This window comes from Crinia signifera, chromosome 4 (assembly GCF_055691185.1).
Source record: "Crinia signifera chromosome 4, ASM5569118v1, whole genome shotgun sequence".
NCBI lineage: Eukaryota > Metazoa > Chordata > Amphibia > Anura > Myobatrachidae > Crinia > Crinia signifera.
Window position 1 is genome coordinate 210,562,418 of NC_139220.1, and position 22,164 is coordinate 210,584,581.

General features: G+C 44.0%; 1 protein-coding gene across 1 annotated transcript in view; it reads right to left on the bottom strand.

The window, feature by feature from the left end:
• Positions 1–22,164, bottom strand: part of SNX1 (sorting nexin 1) — a 42,157-nt gene that overhangs the window by 14,433 nt on the left and 5,560 nt on the right. Inside the window, exons 2-9 of the mRNA XM_083183699.1 lie at positions 15,268–15,469; positions 10,720–10,841; positions 10,490–10,556; positions 5,890–5,933; positions 5,115–5,256; positions 4,565–4,643; positions 4,087–4,162; positions 1,016–1,129 (exon numbers count right to left, since the gene is read on the bottom strand). Coding sequence (XP_083039825.1) covers positions 1,016–1,129; positions 4,087–4,162; positions 4,565–4,643; positions 5,115–5,256; positions 5,890–5,933; positions 10,490–10,556; positions 10,720–10,841; positions 15,268–15,469 — 846 coding nt within the window. The remainder of the gene's footprint in view (positions 1–1,015; positions 1,130–4,086; positions 4,163–4,564; positions 4,644–5,114; positions 5,257–5,889; positions 5,934–10,489; positions 10,557–10,719; positions 10,842–15,267; positions 15,470–22,164) is intronic.

Genomic DNA, 22,164 nt, shown 5'->3' on the forward strand with positions numbered 1-22,164 from the left:
TCCAGTATCAAGCTTTAAGTATGTACAAACTGCCTTGCAGTTGTACAATGTAATATGGGAACCAATACATTGTTTTTAAAGCTCCCCCCAAAGGCATCACTTCAAATAAATATGTGAAATTGATTGCTCAATTCCTTTTAACCCAGTTTCTTCAGAAAAATGAACCAGCGTGTAACTTACTTAGCTCATGCTCGATTCATTTTCTTTTCAAAGCCTTTTGTGCAGAGTCACCCAAGTCACTTCCTTGTTTGAGGCTGGTCTCTAGCCATATTTGAGACACATGTAACACAACATTCCATTTTCCTTTACCAACAACCACCAAAATGTTTTAAACCAGTCACGGATTACTTTTGATATATAATATTTAGAGGGATCTGCCTTTTGATGCCACCAATAACTTGCTCTGCTCTGACATTTCTATATGAAATGTCAGAGCAGTGCAACTTCAGGCTGTGTCACAGTGCTGGGCAGCAGGGGAACTTTGACAAATATAACTTGGAGAAAACACAGAAGCCGCGAAAATATACGAAAGCTAGCCACTACTTGTTACACAAACAAATATCAAGAGGAGAGACACTAGTGTTAATAAAATGAATCACAATAAAGTAATACGTGGCAGTTACATTAAGTATTTTTTAAACCACTTTGTTATGTTTTCCATGGACACGTTTTTACAGTCACTATGATACTTTAAAAAAAAATAAAAAAAAAATCCATAATTTTTGATTCCCACTAGGTATTTTTTGTATTCTGTTTTGTAGGGGTCATTCCAGCAGCTATTCTCTGCTGTGCACTACAAAACTTTCTGTATATAATCATCAGTAGACTAATGTATATAGTGCATATCTCATCTACAGTATGTGACAGCAATATCAAGAAAAGATTTGCACAAACTGGATAGTTATTATATTTCTGACATCTAAATTCTATACCATCTTTTAAGAAACAGTGAAGAACGCAGATTTATTGTGAGAATTAGCTGGTCAGATAGCAGAGACATCCTTTCAGTACTCACAATGTCAGACTCATTCATCTTGATAGTCATTTTGTTGACAGCATCAGTGGCTCTAGTAAACATCTTGAGGAGACCAGCTCCACTCAGGGCTTGGGTGCTGACAGCACGTGGAAGCTAAACAGGAGAAAGAAGTTAATGTAATAACACACACACACACACACAAACACACACACACACACCTGCTACACATATAAGAAATATCCTGGAAACTACAAGCCAGTTACCAGACCCACTGTATTGAAAGCAAGGTACTCTTTACCTAGAACGGCGCCCGCGATTAGAATCGCGGGCGTCGGGGGTAAAAAATCGCGGTCATCGCGGGCATCGCGGGTAAATCGCGGGTACATAAAAATCGTGTACCCGCGATCACCGCGATTTTCCCATAGGGAACAATGTTAAAAAGCCTGATTGACCGCGATTTTACTTTAAAATGCCTCAATGCCCGCGATTTTCACATAGGAATCAATGTTAAATGGGCTACAGAGCCCAAATAGGCACAATTAACCCTTAAATGTCATCCCAATTTTTGTACGCCACCCCACGATCCACGCCAACCCGAAGCGTGGCGAGCGCAGCGAGCCCGCGAGGGGCGGCGGTACGCGTCCTCCGACCTTTTCATGCCCTACTATCCACGTCGGCGTGGAGTTGAGAATAGAATAGTGTGGCGAGCGCAGCGAGCCACCGAGCCCGAAGCGTGGCGAGCGCAGCGAGCCCCGCGAGGGGACGCGGATACCTTCACAGTTATACGCGTCCCCTCGCGGGCTTCACAGGTATCCGTGGCGAAAAGCGGACACCTGTGAAGCCCGCGAGGGGACGCATTTACCTGTGAAGGTATCCGCGTCCGCTCGCCACGCTTCGGGCTCGGTGGCTCGCTACGCTCGCCACACTATTCTATTCTCAACTCCACGCCGACGTGGATAGTAGGGCATGAAAAGGTCGGAGGACGCGTACCGCCGCCCCTCGCGGGCTCGCTGCGCTCGCCACGCTTCGGGTTGGCGTGGATCGTGGGGTGGCGTACAAAAATTGGGGGGACATTTAAGGGTTAATTCTGCCTATTTGGGCTCTGTAGCCCATTTAACATTGATTCCTATGTGAAAATCGCGGGCATTGAGGCATTGAATGCAAAATCGCGGTCAATCAGGCTTTTTAACATTGTTCCCTATGGGAAAATCGCGGTGATCGCGGGCATCGCGTCGCGGCCGTTTATGTACTGCCCGCGATGTCGCGATCACCGCGATGGGCGCCGTTCTAGGTAAAGAGTACCGAAAGCAATTACTGGAAAGATGTCACATTCCTCGTGTGATAGATACACAGACAGACACAGTAATAGATATGGGGTCGATTCTATTACCTGCAAAACTACACTGCTCAAAAAAATAAAGGGAACACAATGTAACTCCAAGTCAATCACACTTCTCTGAAATCAAAAGGTCCACTTAGGAAGCAACACTGATTGACAATCAATTTTGCATGCTGTTGTGCAAATGGAATAGACAACAGGTGGAAATTATAGGCAATTAACAAGACACCCCCAATAAAGGAGTTGTTCTGCAGGTGGTGACCACAGACCACTTCTCAGCTCCTATGCTTTCTGGCTGATGTTTGGGTCACTTTTGAAAGCTGGCGGTGCTTTCACTCTAGTGGTAGCATGAGACGGAGTCTACAACCCACACAAGAGGCTCAGGTAGTGCAGCTCATCCAGGAATGCGAGCTGTGGCAAGAAGGTTTGCTGTGTCTGTCAGCATAGTGTCCAGAACATGGAGGCGCTACCAGGAGACAGGCCAGTACATCAGGAGACATGGAGGAGGCCGTGGGAGGGCAACAACCCAGCAGCAGGACCGATACCTCCGCCTTTGTGCAAGGAGGAACAGGAGGAGCACTGCCAGAGCCCTGCAAAATGACCTCCAGCAGGCCACAAATGTACATGTGTCTACTCAAACGGCCAGAAACAGACTCTATGAGGGTGGTATGAGGGCCCGACGTCCACAGGTGGGGGTTCTGCTTACAGCCCAACACCGTGCTGGACGTTTGGCATTTGCCAGAGAACACCAAGATTGGCAACTTCGCCACTGGCGCCCTGTGTTCTGCACAGATGAAAGCAGGTTCACACTGAGCACATGACAGATGTGAGAGTCTGGAGATGCCAAGGTGAACGTTCTGCTGCCTGCAACATCCTCCAGCATGACCGGTTTAGCAGTAGGTCAGTAATGGTGTGGGGTGGCATTTCTTTGGGGGTCGCACAGCCCTCCATGTGCTCGCCAGAGGTAGCCTGACTGCCATTAGGTACCGAGATGAGATGCTCAGACCCCTTGTGAGACCAAGGGCCAGATTCTCTAAACTTCAAAAGTGATAAAATAGAAAGTGATAAACAGCCAGCCAATAAGCTCCTCCCTGACATTTTTCAAACACAGTCTGGGACATGGCAGGTAGGAGCTGATTGGCTGGCTGTTTATCACTCTGGATTTTATCGCTTTTGAAGTTTAGAGAATTTGGCCCCATATGCTGATGCAGTTGGCCCTGGGTTCCTCCTAATGCAAGAAAATGCTAGACCCCATGTGGCTGGAGTGTGTCAGCAGTTCCTGCAAGACCAAGGCATTGATGCTATGGACTGGCCCGCCCTTTCCCCAGACCTGAATCCAATTGAGCACATCTGGGACATCATGTCTCGCTCCATCCACCAACGTAACGTTGCACCACAGACTGTCCAGGAGTTGGTGGATGCATTAGTCCAGGTTGGTAATTTTTGTGTGATTTTGTTGTCAGCACATTCAACTATGTAAAGAACAAAGTATTTAATAAGAATACTTCATTTAGATCTAGGATGTGTTGTTAGTGTTCTCTTTATTTTTTTTTAAGCAGTGTATTTGCAGCCATGAGAAAGAGTGGCTATACGTGGCCCCTGACTAATGGATTTTTGTTCACAGGCCCATAGTGCTGCATAACAAAATCCATAGGAATTGGGGTGAGATTGTGCTGTGAAGTGTGTAAATTGTGGGCGTTTCCAAGCTGGCACAGCATCCCCCTTGTGTCTAATTGAATTGACCACTGTAACTATGTTCAATAAGCATTACCTCTTCCTTCTCCAGAAACTCTCGTACATCTGGGTCTTGTAAAAGGGTAGGGTGGCAGACAATCCTTTGGAGGTACCTGTAAATATAATCTCCATGAAGATGTCCATGTGACACCTAATACGGTCTGAATATTATTCAGTAAAGGTAAAACACTGCCTTCCCTTGCTATAAAAGATTGCAGCAAACTGGGCATGATAAGACATCACTATAACCCTGGATATTTGGAAACACAGATATCATCGGTAATCCCCCATGGACGATCTTCCACAAGTACAGTATACACAACAGGCCTGGGAGCTCCTGGAGGTTTGAGGGCATTGAAGTTCCTTAATCACATTGCCAATAAGATGGTTCTCCCCCTAGGGGCAGATCCATCTTACGTGCTGCCACACACAGATGCCAACAAGCGTTAATAAGTATACGAATAAATAACTAATAACGTGCATATTATCACACTACCTGTTATCCTGTTGCTCACCTCTCCAAAGATGCTCGCCTTCTCTCCAGAAACTCAGCTGAGGATGAGTCCTCTTTCCCCACCTTCACTTTGGTCATACCTGAGACAGACACACGTGCATCAGATACCCAGATATGACATGCAGCAGCTGCTTCCCGAATTCTTACCAATAACATCAGTCTGTGAAGAATTATTTCGGAGAAGTGCTGGTGTGTCTATGCTACCCCACAACTGCCCATAAACTATATATCATTTCGGAGAAGTGCTGGTGTGTCTATGCTACCCCACAACTGCCCATAAACTATATATCATTTCGGAGAAGTGCTGGCGTGTCTATGCTACCCCACAACTGCCCATAAACTATATATCATTTAAATGTTACTATAGACTTGTACAGTACAGAAATCAGTCATTACACATTGTACTGTTTATATACTAGTCATGCTCATCTGGGAATATTAAGACCCGGGATTCAGTCCTGATAAGCTCCTTTTACCTGCACATAGCAGCCAATGAGAACATGAAACTTCCTATTACATGACCACATGGAAACACCAGAAAGGCTGCTCACCTATAAGGCTTTTCTCCGGAGGTGGAGCAACAATGAAGCCATTCTGGGAGTGCTTCTCAGACAGCTTCTCATACAGACCAAGGAAGTCGCTAAACCGTCTCTTTACAGTGAAATGTTTGCTCCGGAACATTGGTAAATTGGTCTGGTGTGAAAGAGCATAAATTAATGAATGCTTACATCAGACTGCACACTTACAGATGTACCTACACATTAAGGTCTGTATTCAACTTGTTGTCCTTCAGTGGTAAGTTACCTTGCACTGCATTTACTGAATAGGAGAGTCCGGATCTAGGTAGATCTCAGAACATCGATCAGTAAGGGAAGGCTTTGTCTGTACACTTCCCCCTAAATGCACAATGGGCCATAAACACGTCCTGTTCTACTTATGTACCATGTGCTTGTTAAATTATTAGAAAACAATCCTTATCAATAAGAGCACTAACTTGATGTCTGCATGGGAGTACATACCCTTGTTCTAATGGCAGTTTATGCTAGCAGTCACTATGCTGAAAGCTATAAAAAGCAGAACAAATCATGGGGAAAGTATATGGAAGGACACAGTAATGACGGGGGATAAGAGAAACAAAATATAAAGATAACATATGATTATGTGGACTGCACAAAACAAATATCAAGCACACAAGAGAGACACAATATGCTCTTTGCTATAGCAAGTGCTAGAAATGCTACAGAAGGGGAATTATAAAATGTTAAATATACACATGAACACCCGGGCTCTTGTCTTACTAACTTTATTTTCATATCTGCTGCTTACCTGCGTGGAAACTTGATATGCTACATATGCATTCATTCCATCACCTAATGGAAAGGAACCACGATTAGTCTTTTCACAAAAGATTGCTATTACAAAATGAAAATTGTAAACATAATTCAATAATGTCACTGAACATTTGACAAAATAGGCCAATAGTAGTTACCGACCTGATCACACTGTCACTGCTGATAACTCAATCAACCATACCCCACAAGCTCGCTGCCTAGGGGTCATCCTTGACTCTGAAGTGACCTTTGTTCCCCACATTCAATCTGTCTCAAAATCATGTTACATAGAAAAAAAAAAACATATCCAAAATATGACCATATATTACACAAATTACTAGAAAAACTTTAATCCATGCATTCATTAGCTTTCACATTTATTATTACAATAGTCTCCTTACTGGTCTTATGATTACAATCGAATGCAGCTGCGAAGCTGATCTTCCTCATCTACCAGTCATCATATGCTCCATTGGTTACAGGTATTCTACATAAAATACAACTACTTACACATAATGCTATTACCCAAACCCACGAAAATACATCTCTTCGCTTATCTCAAAATATGTCACTACTCAGCCTGTCCCGCTCTGCGTGAGATCTGCATCTCTTATCCACACACATTACTTGCTCCCACTGACAGGATTTTTTGTGCTGCACCCACTCTTTGGAATGTCCTCTCCACTAGTCAACGAAACTTCAAGCCATCCCTAAAAACGCATCTTTTCTCACAAGCTTATCAGATTCCAGAACCACAAACATAACCTTCACAAACTATGTCACCCAATTGCACCCTCTCTATACAGTCCACACGTAATCTCATATATTTTATCTTTGTTCACTTTCACATCCCCCTGACCCCAAGCCAACATTGCTTTGTGACAATATCACACAGCCATTAAGAACCATTGCAATCTAGCCAGACTATTATACAATAGATACACATATCGTTCTGCCCCACCTGGTCTCAGAGCTCCATGTATTCTATCCAGTAACACTGATGTCCTCCTTAGAAATACCTTGGCACACTGCTTTCCCATTTTGTGAGTATATTCCAGTAAGCGTTCAGCTCACAATTGATTTCATTAAATATAAATCTCATGTTGGGTTGAAACTCCCTCTGACGGGCAGGATATATTGTGATAATGATTACTCAATCTAACCTGGCCTATGTCATACAACATTCTCTGGTTTATATTTCCCCTTCTTTGTTCAGTAAGTTCCAGTCAATAATTATCATTTACGTTCTTTTTTGAAAGTTGATATTTTAATCTCTGTTCTGTTCCTGCTGCTTTTCATTTGCTTAACGGTGTGTACACATGGTGAGATTCAGGCTAATGGCCAATTTTGGCTACCCGATTTTGGGTAGCTGCACTTACGATTGACACGATCTTGCTTATTGGCCCTAGGTCCAATACTTTGTACAGGCGACATAGTCAAGATGGACTTGCCTCCACAGTCTATTAGATATTGACTAACTTGCTATGCGATTTTGACTATACTGTATAGCAGTGGTTCCCAAACTGTGCGCCTAGGCTCCCTGGGGTGCCTTGGAGCACTTGCAGGGGTGCCTCAGGTTGGTGGTCCAGAATCAATTCAAGTTATTTATGGCCAATGAAACAGGCTAAATCAGTGCTTGCGGCTTCCAATTAAGAACATGTGGGTAAACAGAAGTGAATCATGGGTACTCTTTACCTAGAAGGGTGCCCACGATTTTGATCGTGGGCATCGTTAGTAAAAAAAAAATCGCGTCGGTCGCATCGCATGCGACCCAAAAAAATCGCATGCGATGCGACCGACGCGATGCCCGCGATTTCCCATAGGGAATAATGTTAAAATGTCCCAATTGACCCGATTTTCCTGTTAAATGGCCCAGAGAGGCCAAATAGGCACCCTGAAGTGTGAAATGGCCCCCACAATTGTTAACGCCACCCCACGATCAACGTGAACCCGAAGCGTGGCGAGCGCAGCGAGCCCGCGAGGGGCGGCGGTACGCGTCCTACGACCTTTTCATACCCCCACTATCCACGTCGGCGTGGAGTTGAGAATAGAAAGTGTGGCGAGCACAGCAAGCCACCGAGCCCGAAGCGTGGCGAGCACAGCGAGCCCCGCGGACAGCTGTGAAGCCCGCGAGGGGACGCGTATACCTGTGAAGGTCGTAGGACGCGTACAGCCATCGCTCGCCACACTTCGGGTTGACGTTGATCGTGGGGTGGCGTTAACAATTGTGGGGGCCATTTCACACTTCAGGGTGCCTATTTGGCCTCTGTGGGCCATTTAACATTGTTTCCTATGGAAAAATCGGGTCAATTGAGACATTGAACAGGAAAATCGGGTCAATTGGGACATTTAACATTGTTCCCTATAAGAAATCGCGGCATCGCGTCGGTCGCATCGCATGAGATTTTTTAGTGCATGCGATGCCCGCGATGGGGCGCCCTTCTAGGTAAAGAGTACCGAATCATGTTTCTCACCACATAAGTGGACCTAAGGACAACATTTAAATCACAACCTTTTTTATATTTTTCCTGAAATTAGTAACCAACTTTTGGCCTAGGGGTGCCGTGAAAAATATTCTGATACTTTAGGGTGCCGTGATTCAAAAAGTTTGGGAACCACTGCTGTATAGCCAAAATCGAGAGACATAATTGCTCAGTGTGCACACAGCTTTAGTTTACTGTTTTTTTTTTTTTATCTCAATATTTTTGTGTTTGCTTTTAAATGTTTTTGATAAACAATAAACATACAGTATGCAAATGTAAAGCCCTATTGAACTTGCATCCCATGACGCTATGCAACCTTTTCCGAGGGTAGCTTGAACAGGAGACTGGATAAATGTCTATGGGCAGTATTCAATGAAAAAGTTCTCCGTGCATGGAGAGCGTTTTATTTAGCTCTCCATGCACTCTCCGTGTTCCGGAGGGCTCGCTGCCACTCCTGCTCCCTCTATTCAATGTGGTTAAGACTCGCCGCCACTCGCGGCGAGTCTTAACCCCTGCAGGGAGCTTTCAGGGAGCCGGAAGCAGCCAGAGAGATTAAAGTCTCCCTGGCTGCTCCAGAGGACTGTGGAGGGGAGGGGGGCTCTCCAGGACCCAGGCTGCACCCCCCTATAGCCAGCGGGGGACCCAGTATTCACTGCACCGTTCGTGCATAGTTACGTTTGGCTGCAGTGAATATATGAATATCTAATGAGCAGCTCGAGCGCTCGGGCCCCCTGCTGGCTGCACTGTGTAAAAAAAAAAAAAAAAAAAAATAATGTTAAAAAATATTTTTTTTTAAATTAAATATATATATTCATGTGCTATAAGCACATGAATAAAAATAACATGCCCCTTCACAGGAAAAAAAAACCTGATTTTTTTACACCAAAATTAAAAAAAAAACCTTTACGTTCAAAAGTTCACATTCCAGCTCTCCATCAAAAGATGGAGAATTGCTACACGGAGAGAGACGGAGAAAATCACTTAAAAAGACGGAGAATATTTCACATTGAATAGGGTTGCTCGCTTTTGGAGAGCAAAATGCTCCATCCAAGGCGAACAAAGCACAAATTCTCCACAAAACACGGAGAACTTTTCTCATTGAATACTGCCCTATGACAATATACACTCTGTAACTTTATGCCCGTCACCCTCACATCCAGCCAGACCAATAATACAACTTCCATAGCGGGAGGAGGTTGAGCTCTTGGGTAAGGCCCACAGCCAGTCCATCTGTTCTGGAGTCCAAACAGCCTGCCCTAGATACTTGCCCTTCCTCCGGATGCAGAGCACCTATCTGAGAGAAAATGGCCACACATCTAAAGCTCGATTTTTCAACCAACTAGTTTTAGAATGTCTTACAAAGAAGGGTGAACCACAGGAGTTGCTAAAGCAGCTGTATCGGGAGGGTGTGAGGCTCCCAAAAATTACAAGAGTAAAGGGTGAATGATATATGATACAGCGCTAGGTTTCTAATATAGTAAATTTATTACAAATAAATTAAAAACAATACATTAATATAGAAATTTTTCATGAGAATTCTCAAAAAACACAATGGGGGGAAATTTAAAACTGTGAATGAATTTCAGCTAGATGTAAATGCGTTGGAGAGAGTCAATGGTTATCCCTGAAACACCATGGAATTTATATTTACCAGAGTGATTGAATGTCCTTGATTGAATAAGAACTTGTACAAAGTCCCGGTGATTTCCCAGTGGTAGGTGCCAATGATAATACTCCAATTAGGAACCGTGCAGTTTTAGAATGTCGTACCTACTTTATAGTTTTTCAGAGCGGCATGCTCAAAAAAAAACAGAATTCCCATGATATACAGTACTGGCATTTATACTGCCATGCCACTGGTACCCTGCACTGTGTGTAAATAACCAATACAGTATTATGTCATTTCTTTTATAATTCTGCATGGTTTAGAAGCAATAATGTCCACAAATAATGCTTGAAAACATTATGCGGTGGAGTCAGCAAGCATTTTTATTTTGACTGCATGTGGAACGTTGCTCTGTATAGCTCACCCCCCAGGAGAACACTCTGCACTAATCATAGGGTACAGAGAATATAATTATTTACACTGTAGGTGAGTGGTGGAAAACCTACCAATTTTTTCTGGGTCTCTGATACTGATGTTCAGTTCAAACTGGTCCTCCTGCTCTTCTTCTTCTATCTAGGAGCAAGTGATAAATAGAATGCAGTTAACCGTAAAAATGAATGTGTGGCAAATAAAAAAAATGATAAAAGCAAAACTAGAACATTATTTTGGAGGGTACTTCCAGCATCTTTGTTTTATTAACCCTTAAATATGCCGCATGGCACCATTGCCAAATTACCTCTTCATAGGTTTTTTGCTTGGAGGGAGCAGAAGCAGCTGCAATAAGCATTGGGGTAGTGAGTGGCTCTTCTTCCTTTTGACTGTTTTGAGAATTGTCCACTGATAGCTTGACAGTAGATTCTGCAGGAGAAACATCATTTAAAATAGTGATAGTATAACCTGGATACCTTAAGCCTAATAGGTCACCAGATACTCCTTTTTCTCTCTTACCACTATTACACAGTGCCTTGTACACAACATACTTGTGGCCATAAAAATTGATTTCTTCATGTCCACTATTAGCCTGAGATCAAGAACTTATTCGTTTTCATGATGACTTCTCAACTGCTTTAAAAGCCTAATTAATGAGACTACTTTATATCCTCTCTAGCAACTGAGAGACCTGATAGCTGGGCTGTAATTTGCAGAACCCTACGATCAGGTACTCGTCGCCCAGCCAAAATGAAATCCCGCTCTGTGCAAAGGTTGCAAAAATTACACTGATCAGCGATAGATAGAAACAGGCTGATCAAGGCCTCAGCTATGTCACAACTTCCCTTCAAACACCTGTGTTTTTCGGACACTCACAGAAAACGTCCGATTACAAACCCCAAAATCCAGCTTCATGTCAATCAACTTGCATATGCATAGCATTAAAAAAGTAGCCGGGTTTTATCGCAGCATGGCCTTGTGCATGTGTACTACAAGCCACACGCATGCGCAGTGGTTCGTTTATCCGCCGGGCTGAGAAATTTGCAGACGTGCGATGAGATCTGAACAATCCTCTAAGTTTCATACTTCTCCTGCTGTAAAGTATACAGACTAGCCCAGGCGGATGGCAGAGCTCATTACAAGCAGATAATATGAAAGATCTAAAACATAAAATTAGTCATGATAGATCCACTTTTTTTTACATTACTTTTCCCAGAAGCCTAGGCTCCCTCACCACTACTCAGGTAGGTACGTGGCAGAATAAGCTTGATGTATAGTCAAACTGAGCCATATGGCCAAACTTTGATTAGTAGCCAACCAGCCATAGGGCCAGATGCACTAAGCTTCGAAAGTGATAAAATGGAGAGAGATAAACAACCAACCAATCAGCTACTGTCTGACATTTTTCCGACATAGTCTGTGACGTGGCAGGTAGGAGCTGATTGGCTGGCTGTTTATCACTCTCCATTTTATCACTTTTGAAGCTTAGTGCATCTGGCCCATAGAGAGAATGCATTTTATGAAGTCCAGATAGATTTGGAAGGCCCATACTACATCAAATGATGCCTGCTCCGTACATGAATTTGGTAACTGTAAAAAAGGGACAAAGATTTCCTTGTTGATATGAAACCTGGATACTACTATAGGAAGGTAACCCAATCTTGCCCGAAGGACAGCCCTGTTAGTGAAAAATAAGAAAAGTGTAGCGATGAGACAGTTTGCTGAAGTCTGACCTTACTCTATGCAAGCCAGCTGTGTCCAAGGGCTTAAACGGGGAATATTGAAAGGTCTGAAGCACAAAGGATAAGTTCCCTAGAGCCACCGGAGGAATGAATGGAGGCTGCACACGGAGGATGTCCTAAAAGAAAGTTTGTACTTCCAGCAACATTGCAATCTTATGCTGGAAAAGGATGGTAGAGGTGGAAACCTGTACCTTCAAAGAAGGAAGGATGAGGCCCAAATCCAGAACCGCAAGAGTTTGAAGGATCTGGGGATGAAACCTCCAACACCAATTAAAGTATGTTTGCCAAACTCTGTGATAAATCCTAGCCAAGAAAGGCTTCCCTGCGTTAAACATAGAATGAATAACAGATGTTGAGAACTCCTTAGCTCTAAGGATGGACGTCTCAAGAGTGGGCCTTGAGAAAGAAGATCCAGCCTGAGAGGAAGATACCACGGACCATCGATGGAGAGATTGAGATCATCATTCTAACCCAAACATGGCAAATCTAGAGCTTTACGGTGCCTCTATCCAACTTCCAATTTGCGCAGACCCAGAGGTAAATGAACCAAAAGGTCCACGGAACTGGAAGGACATCCAACAGAAGAGCACCTGGATCTCTGGTGCATGAGCAGTATCTCAGAAGTTTGTGATGGTGCTTAAAGGCCATCATGTCAATGTCCAGCAGACCCCAGTATTGAAGCTGAAAGACCTCTGGGTGTAGGGCCCATTTGCCAGAGAAGAAATCACTACAGAAATTGATCAAAAAATAAAATGTAGAGAGAGAAGTTAGAGACTCACAAAGTACTCCCAAACACTTATATAGAGATACACTTAAACAGGCATGCAAAAAACATTTATTGCAATAAATAAATGGGAAATATAACCCCTACAGTAGAGACCATAGCTTAGTGTATAACCTGACCAGTGGAGTGAGGTATAGTAAACAGGCAAGCAGGAGCCTGTGTTTCTTTTTGGGTGAGTGCAATGCAAACAAAGTGGAAACCCAGCATCTTAGGGTAGGAGGAGAGAGAGAGAGAAGAACCCATTGATGAGTGGCCTGAAGTGCCAAGAGATCGGGTTGGAAGGCCTACAGGGCAAGCTTACCTTCAACTTCTGATAGATCCTCCAGGGTAATGGCTGCTACCTAAATGGTGGTCTAGTAGGGGTGTGGAGACAACCTAGACCCCACTGCTAGTACCACTGGCGATTACAGCCACAATGTGTGGCTCTCTACCACCGAACATGCTCCCTATTGTGCCCACAGCGGCTTCTCAAGTGTGTGCTGGAGGCAGGTAGGGTACCCTAACCCAGTCACCATTGCTCCAGCAGCAGGTGCAAGGTAGTCAGAGGAACGGCGATGTAGGCATCCAGGCGTTGACCCACCCCCTGTTCTAAAGTGAAATTAAAAGTCATAGTAAAATAAAAATAATCTAAAATAAAGGCGAGGATCTGCAGTATGAGCCTCAAAAACTGTGCCTAATCCTTGGGCACAAAGGTAAAAAACTAGATCTGTAGACTGGGGGCGGGATATAGGCGAGAGAAGAAAAAAGTTTAACAGTTTGTTGCCCAACCTCCAGCTCACTACCTATACTCAATGTGAATTCCAGTGTCCCTCATGGCTCATAGAGACACATACCTCACACGACATTGAGAAGTATTCAATGTTTTTTAAGAGACTGGCTCACCGCTCACTGTTCTGTGTCCCTGTGATCTCGCTGAAGCACTCTGCACTTTTTCTCATCTCCTCATTTCTGACTTCCTCAGTATTCAACGTGTGGCCAGCTCACCAGCCCCTTTAGCGAACTTAGCATAATTATGCGAGTTCAAATGGGAGTGCTGTAACTGGAGAGATCTGTTTTCTCCTGCTCTCCACGTGAGCTGGTCAGACTGGGATATTCCTGAGCAGGGTGTTCATCTCAGCAGCGTGTTCCTCGCATTTGTGGAATTGTATTTTTTTACAAAGGTTTAGAAAGGTTAATGTTTTGTTCAGTATTTATTTTACAACAAATGGCTGTGTGACTATTTTAATTGGGTTTGTGCAGACGGGTGTATATTGTTCTGTTTGGCCTTTATCCTTGTGTTGTGCTTTTGGCATTGTTTCTTTGCCCTGTGTTTTTATTTAATTTATTTTATAATTGTTAGCGTGTTTAAAAGCCTGTTTTGGGGGTTAGGTGAGGAAGAAGAGAGCACCAAGTAAAAGGTGAGGGAAATTACTAGGAGCATTCCAAAATGATTTCTTATTGGTTACCATTAAAATAACTTATTAAATTCCAAATAAATTAATATAGAAGTACAGCATTATGGCACTTGCAATAAATACATTAGAGTACATTTTTTTTAATTTATAAGCCATAAAAACACAAAAAAAATTACAACTTTAACAAAGATAACCCTACAGTTCACCTAAAAAAGATGCCGAGGGAAAAATGGAGAACATCTCTAAAAAAAGAAACCAGCAGGACTCGCAATTTGTGCATTGAATACACTTTTTGAGAGAGACACTAAAATCCCCATTGAACAGACATTGCGAACACCGGGGAGAAGTGCAGGGTGAACTGAGTTAGCTTCGCAAAATATTTTTGGAGAAGCAACAGAGTTGAATACAGGGAAGCACAAAATATGAGAGAAAACTTCACTACTCTCAAAAAAACATGCACACTCACCGTTATTTACGGCGACATAGGAGCATTGAATACATGTCTTTATGTAATAAATGGACTGAAGAATGCAATAAAGAAGCTGGTGACAAGATCTTTACTTCTAAAAAACCCAGCAACATATACTGTAAACCAGGCATGTCCAACATTGGCCCTCCAGATGTTGTGAAACTACACATCCCAGCATGCTTTGCCACAGTTTTGCTATTAGAGAATGCTAAAACTATTGCAAAGCATGCTGGGATGTGTAGTTTCAAAACATCTGGAGGGCCAACGTTGGACATGCCTGCTGTAAACGGTTTGGGGGCAGAATCAATTAGATGCAAGCTCTTGGCGGCTGCGCTCATAAGCACAATTAGGGTAGCCAATTTTCTGCTTCCACCTCTACAGGCTGTAAGCAGAAACCAACTATACCATCCCGCAGGTAACTGAATATAGCCATTTGTCTCACTGTACAAAAATTATTTATATTTACCTGCAAAAAGATCCTGGTCATCCTCATCCAGGAATAGTCCATTTTCTCTGGAAGTTTCTGGGAGAGCCTCCTCCTTCTTGGGCTGTGGAGCCTCCTCCTTCTTGGGCTGTGGAGCCTCCTCCTTCTTGGGCTGTGGAGCCTCCTCCTTCTTGGGCTGTGGAGCCTCCTCCTTCTTGGGCTGTGGAGCAAGCACCTCTTTGCTCTGAAATATAAAAGGGAGAGCGAGCTTGTAGACATGGGTTAAATGAAATTAGATCAAAGGTCATGGTAACAGGGACAATCAGGTCCTTCAAACCACATGCTGTCAAGAATACTAGAATGAAGCAGGTTCCAGCTCTGGGAGTGATTCAGCAGCCTCAGATATTCACTATATTGGTTAGACAAGCCAACAAGAAAGGCACATGAGTTAAGTGAAGCTGGTTAACGTTCAAGAAGAGTTTTTAGAAATAACTAAAGAATATAGGAAACAAAAAGCAATATATTATACCCTGAGTGGCCAGGAATTAAAGTATACCCATAAACTAAAAGGTTTACTATGCTGCTCTATTTTGCAAGCAATACTGTAATATATACAGTATTTATAGAAGCAAGAATTTTATAGGGTATATTTATCATTAGGGGCCAGATGCACTAAACTTCAAAAAGTGATAAAATGGAGAGTGATAAACAACCAGCTCCTGCCTGCCATGTTACAGGCTGGGTTAAAAATGTCTGGCAGGAGCTAATTGGCTGGTTGATTAGACCTCTCCATTTGATCACTTTTTGAAGCTTAGTGCATCTGGCCCCATTTGAGAAAACACCTTCTATTGCTGCTTAATGCAGCAATAACAAAATCTTATATCACCACAATTGTGCAAAGGTGCCCACACACGGTGAGATGTGTGCTATGTGCGATTTGAGCTATACAATGTGTGCTATGCAATATGATCTTTATACAATGTGCTATTTGAAGTACAGATATAGGTACACTTATCTATCCTGTTGGCCCGCCATACTGGCTTCGTTGTTGGGCCATGAGAAATGTCCCGTTATGGCACAGTAAGGCGTACTATGGCAAAAGCATATAACTACACTGCTTCGCGCCTGGGTGGCGACTGCTCCAATAATGAAAACTATAGTACAGAGCCGCAGATGGATATGTGACACGCCATTGCCATTTACTGTCCCCTTTGCTTCCACTTTACCTGTGTACTGTACACAGCTTACTGTATTTCCCTTGTGTCCGATAGTCTCTGTCTGCTACCATGTTGTACAGTAATTATGCTATATAGACATAAGGCTTCCGGGTTCCGGACACAGGAACCCTGAAGCCATATATAATTAGGTGGCTACGCTCGGGCTTTGTCACAATGTATGCATAAAGATTTTAATATAAAAATGTATTTAATGTAAATGCTGCTGAGTGGTGGTGGGCTCCCTCAAGGCCCGCTACCATGCTGTGTACAGTAATCATGCTATGTAGATGCTCATTCAGCCCCACGGACTTGGTGGGAAAATGTATGCAGAGCTTAGCCCACTCTTACAGAGTGAAGCTCAGCATAAATTTCCACATCTAATCCCTGGGGCTTGTAGCATAAATACTGTATAACATAGTGGCGAGCAGTGAATGATTGACTAGTAGTAATAGTAGTACGTTTATTTATAAGGCGCCGCAAAGTGTCCGCAGCGCCGTACATAGCAAACAAAAAAACAAATTACAAGGTAACGTACAGGGTGTGTTGAAAAATACAGTATAAATAGGGGTATAGCTGGTAGAACTAAAATCAGCATCAGTTCAGAAGTAGGTGTCAAAATTGTCGAGGAGACTGAAGATGAAGTAAAGGAAGGGAAGAACAGGACAGGAGCACAGGTGAGGTAATGAGGTAGGGTGAGTACGTGAGGAAGGAGGACCCTACTCATAAGAGTTAACATACTAAAAATAGGTGGGTGGACGAACAAAATACAATAGGATAAGTAGGAATGGAGGAGAACGGAGGCAGGATAGGAGGATCAAAAGAGGTTAGGAGGAGGGATAGGCTAGTCGAAAAAAGTGGGTTTTGAGGGAGCGCTTGAAGGAGGTAAGGGAATCAGATAGCCTGATGGGTGGCGGGAGGTTGTTCCAGTGCAGGGGGGCAGTGCGAGAGAAGTCTTGGACACGGGAGTGGGAGGAGGTGATTAGGTGAGAGGTCAGTCGGCGGTCAGCGATGGAGCGAAGAGGACGGGAGGGAGTGTGGATAGAGATCAGTGAAGAGAGGTAGGGATCTGTGGAGGAGGAGAGAGCCTTGTAGGTGGTGGTGAGGAGTTTAAAGAGAACTCGGAAAGGAATGGGGAGCCAGTGAAGAGATAGACAGAGGGGGGAGGCGGAGGTAGAGCGGCGGGAGAGGAAGATGAGCCTAGCAGCAGCGTTAAGAATAGATTGGAGAGGTGCGAGGTGAGTGAGAGGTAGCCCAGAGAGAAGGATGTTGCAGTAGTCAAGGCGGGAGATGACAAGAGAGTGAATGAGAATTTTGGTCGCGTCAGTGGAGAGGAATGGTCGGATGCGTGAGATGTTGCGTAGGTGAAAGCGGCAAGACTGTGAGAGAGCACGAATGTGGGGGGTGAAAGAGAGGGAGGAGTCAATGATGACACCGAGGCAGCGCGTTTGGTCGGTGGACGTGATCTCGGTTTCACCAATGCTGATGGAGATAGTGGGAGAAGAGGGGATGTTCGGGGGATGGAAGATTAAAAGTTCAGTTTTAGCCATGTTTAGTTTCAGGAAGCGTTGGGTCATCCAGGCTGCTATGACTACATAGCATACTGTATTTACAAAATGGCAAAGTAGTTCTTGGACTATATTACTGTACTGCATTTGATTGAAGACCTCACGCATGTGCAATGGTGGTTTTCAAAAGAGACATATGAACAAAAGCATTACACTCCAGGCAACACCATATGCCACAGTAGCTAGGTTGCGCAACACTTCTCCATGCTGTGACACGCCTTGTTCTTCAGTACATATTGAACTAGATATGATGCAATGTAGTACAAAAATACCTGACTGCACGATTTTGCCTTTTCGATATGGACTACATGGGAGCGCGCATCGCATAGCAAAATAAACATCAGGATGGGCACCCTGTGGTGTCAGGAACCTTAAAGAAAGGGAGTTAACTAAAGGTAGGTTTACCATAGCTCCCTTTTATCCTTCAGGGTTCCTGGTCCCACAGGGTTAACATTGGGGATGTCCAAAAGTCATATATTTAGGGGCGGGAAGACATCTGGGGAGCCAAAAGAACCTGGCAACCGAATGTAGCATCTTGGGAAGCAAATGTGTCAAAGGCATAGAACTTCAGAAATGTATGCACCAATGACCACGTTGCTGCCTTGCACAACTGTTCAGCAGAAACGCCACGACCTGCAGTCCATGAGGGACCCACAGACCTGGTTGAGGGTGCTGAAATTGAAGTAGGTAAAAGGTAGGTCAGCTTGTTCATATGCATGAGCAATGACCAGTCTAATCCAGCGAACCAATGTTTGTGTGTGAGCTGGCCACTCTCTTTTGAGAAAACCATTTAACACAAACAGGGAATACAAACGTCTGATAGATTCAGTATGATTTACGTTGATTTTAAGAGCCGGCACTACATCCAAAGACTTCTCTTTGGTAATCAGTTTTGTGGAATTAAATGCCAGAACCACAATTTCCTTATTAATGTGGAATTTGGAGACTACTTTTGGCAAATGTGAGGGCTTCATCCGCAGGACAGACTTGTCCTGATGGAACACCCAGAATGGGGAGTGATAATATAAAGCTTCCAAAATTGACACCCTCCTTGCAAAGCTATAGCAAGCAAAAACACCACTTTAGCCGTTAGCCATTTCAAGTCTACAGAGGACAATGGTTCGAATGGAGAGTCAAACAAAGCCTCAAGTTCCACCGAGAGATCCCAAGGAGCAACAGGAGGAGTGTATGGTGCTCGAACCCTGAGAACCCCCTGGAAGAAGGTATGCACATCTGGTAAAGACGCCATTTGTCTCTGGAACCACAAAGACAATGCAGAAACCTGTACCCTAAGGGATGCCAGGTACAAGCCCAGATTCAGACCACGTTGTAAGAAGGCCAACAGTCTTGCAATCATAAACACCTTGGTATCATAGCCTTTAGAGCTATACCAAGAAAAATAGGTGTGCCACACCCTATAATAAATAAATGCCGCTTTGTCCGAGAAACCCTTACTCTTTAAGATGGCAGTCTCAAGTGCTACGCCGTGAAAGCTAACTGATTGAGGTCCGGGTGTAAGCAAGGACCTTGACTGAGAAGATCCTGTGTCAGAGGCAACCAAAACGGTGGAGCCATGGACAGCTGAAAAAGATCTGCAAATTAAGGTCTCCTGGGCCACCAGGATTAGACTTCCCCCTTCTTGCTTCAGTAACCAGAGTAGTTCAAACCAAATACCTTGGGGTGCAGGGACCATTCCCCAGAGTGTACGCCCTGGCAACTTAAGAAGCAGGCCTCCTAACTTAGAACTCTCTGAAGGAACACTGCTGAAATGGCTGGTACATGACACTCGGCCCACTGAAGTAACTTGGTGACTTCCCTCATGGCTTTTATGCATGCCACTGTGGTGGTGTTATCTGATTGAACTTGAACTGGTCTGACCTGCAGTAGCTCTTGCGACAACTGCAGTGCATTGAAGACTGCTCTCAGTTCTAAAATGTTTATTGACAATTTGGATTCTGCCTTGCAAGGACTGGGATTCTACTATGGCCCACCAAGCTCACAGACTGGCATCTGTGGTGAGGAGAACCCACAGCGGAATCCAAAAGGGTCGTCCCACTGTAAGATGAGACTCATTGACCCATCAGACCAATCATGATCGTACCGTCATTGTGAGGCGTTGAGGATGACCGTCCCACCTGGTCATCATCAACCCCCAGTCTTTGTAACATGCAAGAATGGAATTGTGGTCCTTGGTCTCCAGAATGCCACAACAGGGACAGTGATTTACAAGCTCTCCAGAGAGTGCACTTTCCTTCCCTGATGTCTGTTCAAGCTGTCCAGGAAGTGCATCGCCCGGCGGTGCTAAGCGCTTTGCTCCCCTCCATCCACTCTGCATGTGTGAGCCGAAGCCTGGAGGTGATGGACGCCGGAGCGGTAGCACTGAAGTACCAGTGCTACATGCTCAGTGCAACAAAAATAGAAGAGAAAAATAAAAAAAAGCTTAGGATTGCCCAAGGCAATTCCAGGAGAAAATACTGGTGCACCTGCTTCATGCAGGCACCAACTAAAAACTAAGTGACCTAGCATGGAGGTAGGGTTATAGGGGAGAGGAGTCAGGCATGATGGGAAGCCTAAAGATTTTGTAGAATTGGTGACTGGTCCACTGGATCCACCTAAGACCCCAATGTTAACCCCGTGGGACCAAGAACCCTGAAGAAGACATACTCGTCCATTAAAGATTTTTTTCTGTACCACCCCCACTATTGCCATCCTGAAAACGACAGGCTAATACTTAGCTCTGTGACACACTGTGATTTGAAGAAACAGCACAGACTATGCACTCTTCCATGACCTCACTGCCATATTTGCATGCTTGGGTTAAAGTATGATGCTGAGGCTACTGTAATACAAACAACAACTATAAACCATGGCTTGCAAGGAAAGGTAAACCTTAACATGCACTGAAGGCAATCACATCAACAATGATTTATGTCAATGTAGTTACTAGCTGCCAAATGTGGAATATATGCTGGGATAGTGATGACATTTGAACAATTGTCAACTTATGTCTGCTCCTATTACCAGAGTGTATCCCCTGGTTGCCATGATGGCTTGAATATTTGCACTTCAATTAAAAGAATCTATGAAGCTTAGCTGAGTGGAGTTTGTATGTTCTTTCCATGCTTGCGTAGGTTTCCTTTGGGAACTATAGATTTGAGTAACATACTAGCAGGTTAACCAGCATCCAACAACTAAAATATACATGCTGTATGTGAAGATCTAACTCATCAAAATTGTGATCATAAGTGGAGATATTTTCCAACATACATCATGAATGTGGTCAGTAATTCCATGTAGCCAGCATTCTTTTGAAGAAAACAGCAGATAATAGAACAATTGCTGGAACTCAACTGCACAGTAATGCAAACAGAAAGTCAGACATGATCAGTACTGGCAAGGTGTGGTAACTTCTGCCTATATGACTGGACATATTGTACAGTAAGTAGCATATGTACTTTTGTTTTATAAAGTAACTATGAAAAGGTTTAGTGTTCATTTAGTGCAGTGTTTCCCAATAACAGTTCTACAGGCACACTGAGTCCAGTTTTTATCGTTATCAATGCTTAAAAACAGACGGTGAACTCAAACAGGTTATATAAAGTCCCCTGTGCTAAATTAGGTCTATCCTTAAAACCAGGACTTATATATAGATATATCTAATATAATTATATTTCTAGATGGATCGGGCAGTGTGTTCTGCATGCAAGCTGCCGGTTCAGTCCCGGTCAATGGCACAACTAGGTGGGCATTTACATGTACAATAAAAAAAAAAATATATCAAGTGCTCTCTCTTTAACGCAGGGGTGGGGAACCTTTTTTGTGCCAAGGGCCGTTTGTATGGGAAAAAAATCCTTCGGGGGCCATATGTAAAAATTTCTCTTACATATTGTCCTGCTGCAGCCGCCCCACGCTCCCGCGGCTGCCACTGAATAGGACTGACAGTCTCCGGCTGCTGCTGATTAAGAGGAATCTCACGAGAACTACCGATCTCTCGCGAGAATTCCCCTGTAGTTGACTCGGGGGGGGGGGGGGGGGGGGGGCGGGTGGGCCATACACTCAGACTGGCTACGGGGGCCGCATGCGGCCCCTGGGCCTGAGGTTCCCCACCCCTGCTTTAACGTATCATGAATGGTGATATAGGAAAGATAGAAATTCAT